We start from the raw sequence: 12,273 nt of genomic DNA on the forward strand, positions 1-12,273 counted from the left end.
CTACATACCTTAGCAGAACATTGTAATTATGGGCAACTGAAGGAGGAATTGATCCGAGACCGTATCGTAGTAGGCATGCTGGACACAAAAACATCAGAAAGGTTACAGCTAAAAGAAACAGTTTTGATAGCAATTTCTGGCTTTTCTTCGTGTCTTATCAGATAAAACAATTGTTCCAGATATCGTTATCGCGTTTCCTTTTTTACTTCTTTATCGATGATTATTCTGCCGCGCCGTTTTCATTTTCTAATATTCTATACTCTTTCTCTTTCTTCTCTCAAAGAAACTGCGTTTATTAGATTTTTTTCTTTCTCATCTAATTTATACCGATCCAGATTAGCTCCATATAACAGTTCTAGTTCTACTTGCATCAGACTAATCAATACGTTTATTTAACATATTATTAAGTGTCAACACATTTTTTCTTTTGTCTTCGCTAATATTTATTTATTTCTGTTGTTTTTGTACATAGAAGAAATCAATATAGATGTAAGATTTTTAAAATTGATTGTTATTATTTCTTTTATATTGATCCTTTTTTTATTTTTAATATGAAGGTGAAAATATTTTTTAACCTATCCTGAATTAATTTCAAAAGTGGTTATTTATTTAGGTACTCTTACTCCATATCTATTTAAATATCGTCCAATTGGTTTCCTTTAAATTTAGCTCACCACAAATGCAAAAAGTAATGAACAATGAAAATTTTAAAGATAAAATAATGATTTCAATTAAAATCTTTAATAAACATAAGTGCGACAAAAGAGAAACACCATGGATGGTAGTTATTAGAAAAACTATTTGACAAAAGTAGACTATTTATGCTCCAATTCAAAATATAGTCAAATACAAAGCTTCAGAGATACATGAAAAAATACAAATAAAAAAGACAACTTTATGTTACTTAAAAACATTAAAAAGCCAACTCGGGTTTAATCGAGACAAAAAGTACCGGCCCTAAATATATCAAAATCTAATACGGCCTAGGGGACTGACAATATTTCAAGAAAAGTAGTTAAATTAATTTCAGAAGGTCACGTTGATGCGTTATAAATAGACGTTATAGTAGTATATATATATCTGTATTATATTACCTACTAACTATAATACAATAACACGTTTTGTTGTACAAAGTAATTGATATGGCAACGCTGCTAGGATAAAGTTCTGTTTGACGCGATTCTAGCAGAAGGTACTGCTATCTATCGAACATAAATATTACCGATGTTGTAGATGGAGTCACTTCATGGCGGCACAAATTCACAGCGGCAATTCAAGATATAATTCTTGTTTAACGAGATTTTTCATATGTTTAGAAAAAAATATTCAACATTTTATTGCAAATATTTTCCACTCTTACAGTTTTATATATGTTGTTATTAAAATTTTGTCCGATTTCTTGCCGGTAGCTTTATTATAAGCCAAAACATATTATTTTTTCCTATTATGGCAAAACTGTAAGATCAAAAATTTTCAAAAAATTCATAAGTATTTCTTAGGATTATATCTTTATGCTGTAAGAAAATTAACAAAATTGTATGTTTGGTTTTCCCGCTTTATACTTGTAAAAAAAGAGTATTTTTGAGTTTTTTCGAAAACGAAAACATGAAGTTCGCTCAAAATTTGTCAAAATACTTCTAGTAATCACATACACCTTCTCAAATTTTTTCAAAATTTTTGAACTTCAAATTTTTTTTTGGGGGGGTTCAGATCAACCTTAAATCATACTCGATTTTATTCGTAAGTGTATCTTCTCTTTTAATTTTTGGAGAAAACCTCATCCTCTTATTTATTATTTTTTTATTTTTTATATTATTTAATTATACAAGAATATATTGATTTATAGCATGTATCAATATCTTCATTCGATGTATCATATGATACAACATATCGATGTATAATTTTTTTGCCATTCCTGTTGGGACGTGATTTGGGAATTCCCCGCATGTAGAAGTCCTTACATGTTTGCTAAATTACTTCCGACTCGGCTAAATTGGTTTAGACTAGGTCGTACTAGTTTATCCTGAAGTGTGAATTTTTATTATATCAGGATAAACTAGTTTGGCCTGAAGTGTATGTAATTATATCAGGATAAACTAGTTTAGCCTACGACAAACTAGTTTGGCCTACGCGCGATAGGACAAACTAGTTTGGCCTAGGCCATACTAGTTTATCCTAAAGCGCTTACGACAAACTAGTCTGGCCTAGGCCAAACTAGTTTGTCCTGAAATCGGGTTTGGCCAGTAACATATACATAAATAAGTGCGACAGAGACGCACCATATAGTGCCACGCGCAGCACGGTGTCTTAACACTTTCTGTTATCAATCAGGTGCCATCGACACAGCTACCATGTTTACATTTCAACAATTTTCCAATGACTGTGTAAAAGTGGCACATGAGATAAATATCTGATATTGGCCCGGAGCTGAAAATGTTAAAAGTCGCGCACTGAATGTGTACGCTTCAATTTAGGCACTTGGCCACCTCAGAAATAATAATTTACATATCAGTTGTTAAACTGATTTTTCAGATTTTAAATCGCCTATAACTCGAAAACTATCAACTTTTGTTGATATGAATGTGTTCTAAAGAAGAATGTGTTCTGTGTTTGTTGATATGAATGTGTTCTAAAGAAGACATTTCTGGTTCCAAAATCTACGGACTTGGTTTGGGCTCCCATTCATTGAACTACTCAGAAGTGCCGTTTCAAGATCAGAAGTGTCGTAAACAAGATCAGAATTGTTATATTAATAGCCAACGTTCGCAGCGGACAAGCTAGCTGAATAAAATGAAGCCAATGAGATCGGAAGCTGTTATGGTAACCACTAGTTCCGCACTTTAAGAAGAGTAATAAAAGTATTATATTGCTGTTTTCAATATTCTTCTTGATTATTAGAACATTCCAAAGTTCATCAGTAATATTGGATCAGCAGATCAGTAAAAATCACACGACAATCAAGGCGCTTACTTTTGGATTTCATCGACTTCAGACATTATATTATTATCAAGGAAATACAAAAGACTTTGACAAAAATGTTAGAGAATATACATGAAAGACAATAGAAGAAATGAAAAAAGTCAAGGGTTATTAGAATGCCTCTAGACTAGAATAAAAAGTATAGTCTATATTTTCATATAAAACATATGATTTTCTAATTCTTTTCTTTTGGATAAAATAATTAAAGAAATAAAATGTTAATAATATGAAAAAAAAAGAGACTGGCGCTATGACTATTACTATAAAATAAGTATAACACAAAGAAAAGACATAATAAAATAAAATAAACCAAACTATATTACTAACTTCAGTCTACAATAAAAAAACTAAATCAACAAGTTAAGTCGACCTTTCCACTTCCAACACCACCAGCCAACCTATCTTCTAAACCAAAAAAGTATTCTGCCCCGTTATAACTCACCGGTTGTCGTTTTGATCTCAGTGGGCTGAGTTCTGGTGACTAACGTTTTCGTTTTATGCCTGATGCGCCCGTCTTCCCCGGCCTCGACTGGAACCCGCGTTTTTTGGGTATGGATCATCTTTGGTCTACTACTGATTGATTGGTCAGATTTCAGTTTCTTGATTTGTTTGCTTTTCGGCGATGATTTTGAATTCACCAACGAGTTGATATTTTCTGAAATAAAAAAATAGTTGTCATATTCCTAAAATCTAAATATTACGTGAACAAAACTTTATTATGGTAGTGGAGCCCAAGCGGGGATTTTTGCAGTTACTTGAGCGCGTCAGATTATCATATGGGGAGAAACCTGGTACCCTGCAGAGGTACCTCTACCATATATTGTATCTATCCTTAAAAATACTCGAAATTGTCAGATTAAAATAAGTTAAGTATATGCAAAAGAGTGTATATTTCAAAAATCTAACGATTTGAGGATTATTAAATAAGTAAGGAAATGGGCGGGTTGAAAACTTTCACAAAAAAAGCGAATAATTCACGAAATGAACATTAGATCGAAAAACTGCAAAATACACTTAATCAAGATTTTTGAAAAATCTATCGAATGGTACCAAATACGACCCCCATGGAGGTTGAAGGGGGGGGGGGGGGGTGTTACATTAAAATCTTATAGGAGCCCCAAATTTTTATTCCAAATTTGGATTCTTTACGTAAAAATAAGCAACTTTTATTTGAAACATATTTTCGAATTATGGATAGATGGCGCCATAATCGGAAAAAACGATTGTTGGAAATGGAAAATTAAATTAAAAATGGAAAGTCCCCACTAAAATATAAAACTTTACTTAACTTTTTTTGGTTTTAGGACCTACTCTTCACAACCCAATAGGTCTCCAAAGCGCTCGAGTGACTGCACATTTAGCATACTTTGCTCCCCTACATTATTCATGTCATAGTAATTGTTCGGTATCATTTTTTCTACTTTTCATTCAAATCAAATATACATACACTCACCGGCACAATTAACCGCCCACCTTACCTTGTATTTCTTTCAATTTGCAGAAATTGTCAATCTTGGACCACATCTTATGAAAGATACGGTGAAAACTACCTTTAAGGAAAAGAAAACAATAAAATCATTGAAAAAAAGTCGTTTACTCAGGGATGCTTAGCAAGAATCCAATGTTTAAAAATCTTCGAAGAAAATTCAAACATAATTTTTAAAAATCACAAAATGGGTGTTGCTGCCTATGGCCCTTAGAATTTCTTGGAGCCGATTCGGCAAACCATTCGTTATACCCTGGATATCCGATTAGGGATATTGTGCCACTTCCCTACCGCAGCCGTCTTGACCTCTTAGGAGGATGTAGGGGCTGAGCTGGTATTCTTGCTCTTACGCAGTTTTTTGAGGTTATCCCAAATGTGTTCTATTGGGTTAAGATCGGGACTACGTGCCGCTACGTACTGCAATTCGCGGTGACCACTTCATTGTCAGCAACATGTTGAGAAATCGCTCTTACACCGCTCCTGAAGCTCGTACGCGTCATTTTGTCATATTGTGAGGTGAGAAATGTTAATGTGAGTGAACGGCATTACTCGATCTACGAACTACGATACGTCGTACCATTAGAAGACGAAAGAAAGAAATTTGAAGGCTTTCCGTCCAGCTGGCGCCCCAAAACTGCTCCCACAACACCGTAGAGCTAGACTTGGTTTAGCTGAGAATATGCTGACTGGACTGTGTCATAATGGAAAGAACATAGTGTTCTCAGATGAGAGCCGAATAGCCCTAAGAGGTCCATATGGACATCAGCGTGTCTACAGGCGTCAAAATGAAAGGTTTGTTCCATGCACTATAAACGAAACAGTGGCTTAACGAGGAGGGTCAATAATGATTTGGGGAGGTATCGTTTACGAAGCTCGTACTCCATATTGATCTAGTTGTGTTCGATAGAGGTAGTCTGAATGCTCAAATATACGTAGAAGAAATTATCCAAGACAATGTCATGCCTTTCGCACCGTTGATTGGTGAAAACTTTATATTAATGCCTGACAATACACGCTGCCATACCGCAAGATTCACCTGTAGTACCTTAATGAGGTTGGAATTAAAATTTTACCATGGTCATCGGCACGAAGTTCAGATCTTAACCCAATTGAAACACATTTGGGACAACATCAAAATGGGTAAGAGCAAGAGTACCAGCCCCTACATGCTTCGGAGACTGCTGCGGTAGAGGAGTGGGACAATATCCACCAATCAGATATCTAGGATATCTTGAATCGGCTTCAAGTAGTCCTAAGGGTCAGAGGCGGCAACACCCATTATTAATACTCATATATTTTTAATTAGACTATGATTTTCAAAATTATGTTTGTTTGAATTTTCTTCGATTATTTCATTCATAGGAAATTTTGACCAATAGAAAGCTACAGAAATAAAAATGAAACTGATAATTTTTGATAATATATCGTCGTCAAGTATATTACGTCAGATGCCCTTCGTTGCTACGAAAAAATACATTCAGTGACATTAATGACAATTAATGTTTTAAAAATTATAAAAGTGATGACTTTCAACCGTCAAATATTTATAACAACTGTGTGTTTAATTGTACTAATTTGTACTTACATAAATAAATTACAATAACATTTTGGTTTTGAACAGTTTTATTCATGAAATAATTGCAACAAATTGCACTCGATCTCTAAAATTATTATCGAATTTTTGTCCTCGTAACACTTTGACATAATTTCACTCCCCTTCGGGTCGTGAAATTAAAACTGTCAAAGTGTCACTCGGGAAAAATTCGATAATTCTAGAGCTCTTGCGTAATTACTACTGAAAATTTTTAAACATTGGATTTTTGCTAAGTATCGCTCAGAGCTGGGTAGTATCCGGATACTTTTTATGTATCCGAAAGCTGTATCCGGATACTTTTTAAATTTTGTATCCGGTATCCGTATCCGTGATCAAATTTTAAAGTATCCGGCATCCGGATACTTTTTTTGATATTCGGATACTTTTAAATATTTATCGCCCGCCGATAATGCACCTAACGTAGGCACAACACTGCCATTCCTTCAATCCAGATGTGTCTAATATGTTAAATCCCATTTTTCGTACTCGTCACCGTTATGATATATTATTATATAGTTAATGGAGCTTTGTTTTTACCTAATCAGTAGGGAGCGGATTTTATGCTAAATGCATATTGCATGCATATTTCGCATATTTGAGAACTTTACTAAATTTTGCATATTTTTAAAGAAACATGCATATTTTGTGCATATTTAAAAACATTTAAGTCAAAAAAAAATTTTAATTCGACACAAAATATTTCAAATTGAAAAAATAATTTTATTAACGTTTCGAAGCCATTTTCATTTTCAAAGTATTTTGTATTTTGACAACGAAACCCGATTTGGGCTTCGAAACGTTAATAAAATTATTTTTTCAATTTAACTGTGGCTTATTTCCCACTAAATAGTTAATCATAAAAATGCCACAAGGAAATAGCTTCAGAACAACACAAAATATTTCCCCGCACAGGCTGTCTGTCGTATCTATTAATTCGAGAACTACCTGAAAAGAGACGGCTCATTCACTGCCTTTTAATTTTTTCTTAGGAAATACCCGATCTTTACACAAAGTATTTATAGTGCTTAGTACGCCATTATAAAATGATTGTAGGATTTTAAAATGATGAAGAATGGTTTACCGGGAAAGTGATTCTTTTAAATCCCCTATTGTTGTGATAATTTACACCTTTAACCATAGTTTTACAATTGTCTAACGGAAATTGAAATATTCATGCTTTAGATCAGATCCCGTCTTTAAAAGGCTTTAAAACTTTGGAGGACATAATATGCGAAATTTTTAATGGAAATTTTGAAATTGATTTTGGTGCAGAATTTTCGGCTTTAACAAGTTATTTTAAATATGCCCCAATTACTTCTGTTCATATTGAAAGGAATTTTTCAAGTTATAAAAATATTTTATCTGATCAAAGAAAATGTTTCCTCGTAAAAAATTTGGAAAAACACATTGAAGTAAATTATAATCGAAGATACATATAGTGATATTGTTGTTTTATTTTAAATAGATAACTATTGGTATTAGTTTTTGTAAAAAATGTGAATAAATTGCATATATAAAAAATAATGATTTTACTTGAAAGATAATGAATAAGATTGCCACCCTCCTCCTATAAAAGAACCCCCTAGAATAGAATAAAAAAAGAAAACTTGTGGTTTCTCGAAATGCGCATTTTTTGACTTTTTGTGCATATCTTGCGCATATTTCGTAATTTTTTACTGCATATATATGCGCATATTTCATCAAAATTAATCGCATATAAATCCGCTCCCTACTAATCAGTTGTAAATCTTCATAAGTACGTTGTTTAATTGAATGAATACCCAATCTTAAAAAGGGTGTCAATAAAGTACAACACATGCTTACCTTCATCAGCACCAGTTGAAAGACTTTTCTCTTTTGCAACTATGATTGATACGCCTAAAAGAAAAGCTTTAAGCGATGAACACTTTGAGGTATTGGTACTTACAAAGGCAAATTCAAAGGCACTTTACTTCTGACTTAGTCAGCATTTTAATTTAATGTTTCCTTATAAGTTTATGCTCTAGTTTTATTATTCATAAGCAATAAACAATTTTTTGAGTACTTTCTGATTTCTTTCTCCATCATTTAATGTATTTTTATTATTATATATTACATTAAAAATACATGCACATCACATAGTTCTAATACTAATAATTTATGTCCTTCTTAAAAAAAGTATCCTTCAAAGTATCCGAAAAAAATATCCGGATACTTGTATCCGAATACATTTTTAAATGAAAGTATTCGTACTTTTTTAAAAGTATCCGGATACGTTTTAACTATCCGTATCCGGTATCCGATACTTTTTTTCAGTATCCGACCCAACTCTGGTATCCCCTGGATACTATCCCTTAATAAACGATATTTTTTCAATAATTTGACTGTTTTCTTTTCCTTAAGTAGTTTTCACCCTTTCTTTCATAAAATGTGGTTCAAGATTGACAATTTCTGCAAATTGAGGGAAATACAAGGTGAGCGGTTAATTGTGCTGGTGTATTATATGCATATCATAGATTTAATGCCATGATTAATAATACTCATGAAGTATCTTGAAGACATAGAATTATAAAACTACATAAGATCCTTACCTATTGTTGAAGAAACGCTATTATACAACTCCGCAAACGAGTCTGAGACGGATTCCTTGGGAGATTCTGGCGATTGTGGCTTTTTGGTTTGTTGTCGGCGAGTGTACCTTCTTTTCCGTTCCTTTTCTTCTTCGGAATCAGTGAAGTTGTCTCCCAAATCCTGCAAAATAAAGAGATTTATAGATTGGTTCCATCTAAATTAAATGTAAGAAAATTATTGAAATATTTAATTACAGAGAGAATGGAGATAAATCCAGAGCCGCGGTCTCAAAAGTAAAAATCGCTCTGATGATTTTCGCCCAACCTTCGAAGCGGAGACGGCACATAGAGAAGAAGAAATATTGAAATGTTTTTGCCAAAACAAGTTTAATTAATAACTGTGTATTGACGTTTATATTAAATCAATTGTAGTTCTCCAATTTCTTGGTGATGTTTCCTAATAATGCATCATCTTCTGGGCAGACATCCAATACTGACCTCACACTCACCGTCTTTATCTAAATCCATATCTTTCTGTCGTTCATCTGGCTATTCGCTGTGTGCAAGTACTTGGAGGGGATACGAGAAACGATCGTGCGCGAGTAGCAGAGAAATCTTACAACTTTCTAACATTTTTTTTTCTGATTCTGGCTTTGGTTTAGAACTAGAACCTTTAGCCACGTAATTGTATAACTTATCACTAAGTCAGGGGAGTAATGTGTAGTGTGTGTGTTGAGTAAGTGTCTTGTTACTTTGCAAAGTCGACGTCATTGTCTTTGCAAAGAGACGCTAATTGTTTCCGAACGTCTGCGGTCTCTCCTTTGAGTACCGAACTTTCTAACATATTTCTTAAATAATCCATATTGTCATGTCAATTGAAATTGTCAAATTGACGTATATTTCATACCTACTGTCATTGAAGAAAATGAGATTTCGCAAATGCTGTGTTATAAATTGTAAAAAGTATATGTTGCTCCACAATATTGATATGATATGCAATTATTAAAGTGAATCCAATTAATTGTAGTTTGCTTGTAGTACTGCATTTTAATAATTAAGTTTATTTACTACATACAATGTTTACTTTTTAATAACATAACCTCAATCTTATTTTTTCTTCTTATTCTTATTTTTTGGGCTTTGGTCTTGACAATTATCCAGTAACCAGGACTAATATAATTGGTCAATATAATTAAAAGTGCTAAAAATGTTGCTGATGCTATGACACTAGGTGTTGCTCTTCAGAACTTGCACGGTCCAATATAATTTTAACTTAGTACATGTTTCTGTTTCACAAATAAATTGTGGGATAGAAAAATAACAGGAAATCAATACCAACATAGGGAGAGGAAGAAAAACAGAAGCGTGGAAGTTTCTAGTCAACAACAGAAAGAAAATAATGAATTGAAAAGAAAAGTGCTTTAAAAGTGTGCAAAGCTTTTAATTCGTAGCTCAGTGCTTTCAGCTTACAAAGTCATCTCCGGAACTATGGTCACGTTTTTAAAAAGTCATTAAAAAGACAGCACAAACAACTATAGAGTATTTTGAAAAATGCGTGGACTTGAGAAGGATCGTTCATAATCATTGATACATAACAACAGAGATCAAATACAGAATTAAGAAAGCGAGGTCAAGTTTTATCAGGAGGACGTGAATATTTACTAATGAAGAGTTTTCTTAAATAAATAGTAGCTTCATAAATAATATCTTCTACGATCGTAAAGCTTAGAACAAATCTACGTTCACAAATACAAAGAACAACCATTCAACAATTGATTTCATAGTGACTAACAGACACACTTGTCCTCTACAAGTTCTGGATGTTAGAACACTAAACTCAGCTGACGTCGTTAGTGACCATTCTCTGCTATTAGGAAAAATCAAATCAAAATTGAGATCACAATAAAAATTAAAGCCAACGGATGAAGCTGAAAAAATTAATGTATATAAACTATGGGACACCCCAATAAAAGACTTTTATGAGAAGATATTAAAGTAATAACCATAAGACACAGCAAGACATAATCGGTCTCAGTTGGGAAAAAGATAAAAAGAAGCACTAAAGATTTGGCATGTAAAGCTCTTGGCACGATAACAGTTTATAGCAATAAAGACAAACCCCCGCGGTTCTGTCCAGATGTTAAAAATAATATAAAGAAAATTAACAGGCTTATCTTAAGAGGCTACATCAGCGCGGAAAACGCGTTCCAAGATTGCAGCTTTAATTTTGAATATTTTGTTGACATATTCGTAATATAGTAAAGAATGGCGGTACAGAGCCCAATTTCAGAAATATGTTAGCATGTTGAAATTACTCTATAATTAACGCTCCGTTAGCCAAGTCTCGTAAAGTTACAAGAGTGGACACACAGCGGTACCTAACGCCGCACACATAAAAAACGGTATTAGATGTTAAAAATATCAAAAATTTGTTACAATAACAAAAGAAAAGCGTTATTTTTAACATTTTATTGTATGACTTTAACATAATGTAATGACTTAGGATAGAATTAGAATGGAGAGGACTAGAAGTGCATTCACTAATATGAAACAAATATTATGTAGTAGAGACCTCAGCCTAAATCTTAGAAAGCGAGTTCTAAAATGTTATGTATTTTCTGTTCTTTTGCATAGTGTGGAGACATGGACGTTTAATAAACAATGTCTCAATAGACTGGAAGCATTTGAAATGTGGACATATCGAAGAATGCTGAGAATCTCCTGGACAGACAGAATAACCAATGAGGAAGTACTAAGAAGAATACAGAACAGCAGGGAGATACTGGATTCCATCAAAATAAGAAAACTTCAATAAAAATCCACAAGGAAGAAATTCCTGTAGTTGGCTGTATACCATTAATTACAAGTGAAATTTAATAAAAAGTTTTCCTCTTGGTAAAAGGTATATTAGTTTAAAAAGCCCTAAAGGGCTACAAACATATGAACAAAACGTTTTCGCTCTGTAACAAGAGCATCATCAGTGTTACCTAAAATAAGTATAACCATATTAATTAAAGCAAAATGTTAAAGTTAAAATGATGACCAAGGTAAAAGAAAAGTTTGGTTATACTTACAAGAACAGGTGAGCCAACCAAAAAATACAAGGTCAAAGCCTTTCAAAAAACAGACAAAAGTCTAATATAAATAAATACATCGAAAAATCCAAAGGATGGATAGAATTCCTAAGGATACGGCCCTAGGGCAACATATGACTCCCACACGTGGTAAGTGGGTCAAAAGGTAACTATTGTGCGTCCCACCTTGACTTTACAGTACAGGTTCTTATGACCAACAGTGATGCCAAATTTTATCAGAAACAGGTTTTAAGCAAACATACTTTTTTCTATAGGATAACCATTAATAACTTAGGAATTAATATTATTGACATTTTGTGGCTGTCAGGGGTTCTAAAACACATTTTTTTTAAAATACCTTTATGTGAACAAAATAAAAATAATTTTGTATAAAACATTAAGGCTATGGGTACATAATTTGCAAATATTTTACGTGTATCCCTACTTTTTCTGTCTTTACACGGCAAATTGCGTGTAGTAAAATTCACACTGGTATGGATATGTAAACATTACTAGAATGTCATTCTACTTGAAAATGTCATCATTAATTTAAAGAGATGGGTTTTTAATGTTCTTGGATAACTGTTATTT

The 12,273-nt window shown here is 33.0% G+C and overlaps 1 protein-coding gene across 3 annotated transcripts in view; it reads right to left on the reverse strand.

Annotated features, from left to right (window-relative positions):
• The window catches only part of LOC114326177 (zinc finger protein 345), a 174,988-nt gene that overhangs the window by 38,101 nt on the left and 124,614 nt on the right, over positions 1–12,273 (reverse strand). For 2 of the 3 annotated variants that reach the window (XM_028274441.2, XM_028274439.2), the window contains exons 13-14: positions 8,630–8,789; positions 3,422–3,634 (exon numbers count right to left, since the gene is read on the reverse strand). In XM_028274441.2, the coding sequence (XP_028130242.1) occupies positions 3,422–3,634; positions 8,630–8,789 (373 nt within the window). Of the gene's footprint in view, positions 1–3,274; positions 3,635–8,629; positions 8,790–12,273 lie in introns of those variants that run through there. The other variant, XM_050656490.1, reaches the window with a different exon arrangement.

This window comes from Diabrotica virgifera, chromosome 7 (genome assembly GCF_917563875.1).
Source record: "Diabrotica virgifera virgifera chromosome 7, PGI_DIABVI_V3a".
Lineage (NCBI taxonomy): Eukaryota > Metazoa > Arthropoda > Insecta > Coleoptera > Chrysomelidae > Diabrotica > Diabrotica virgifera.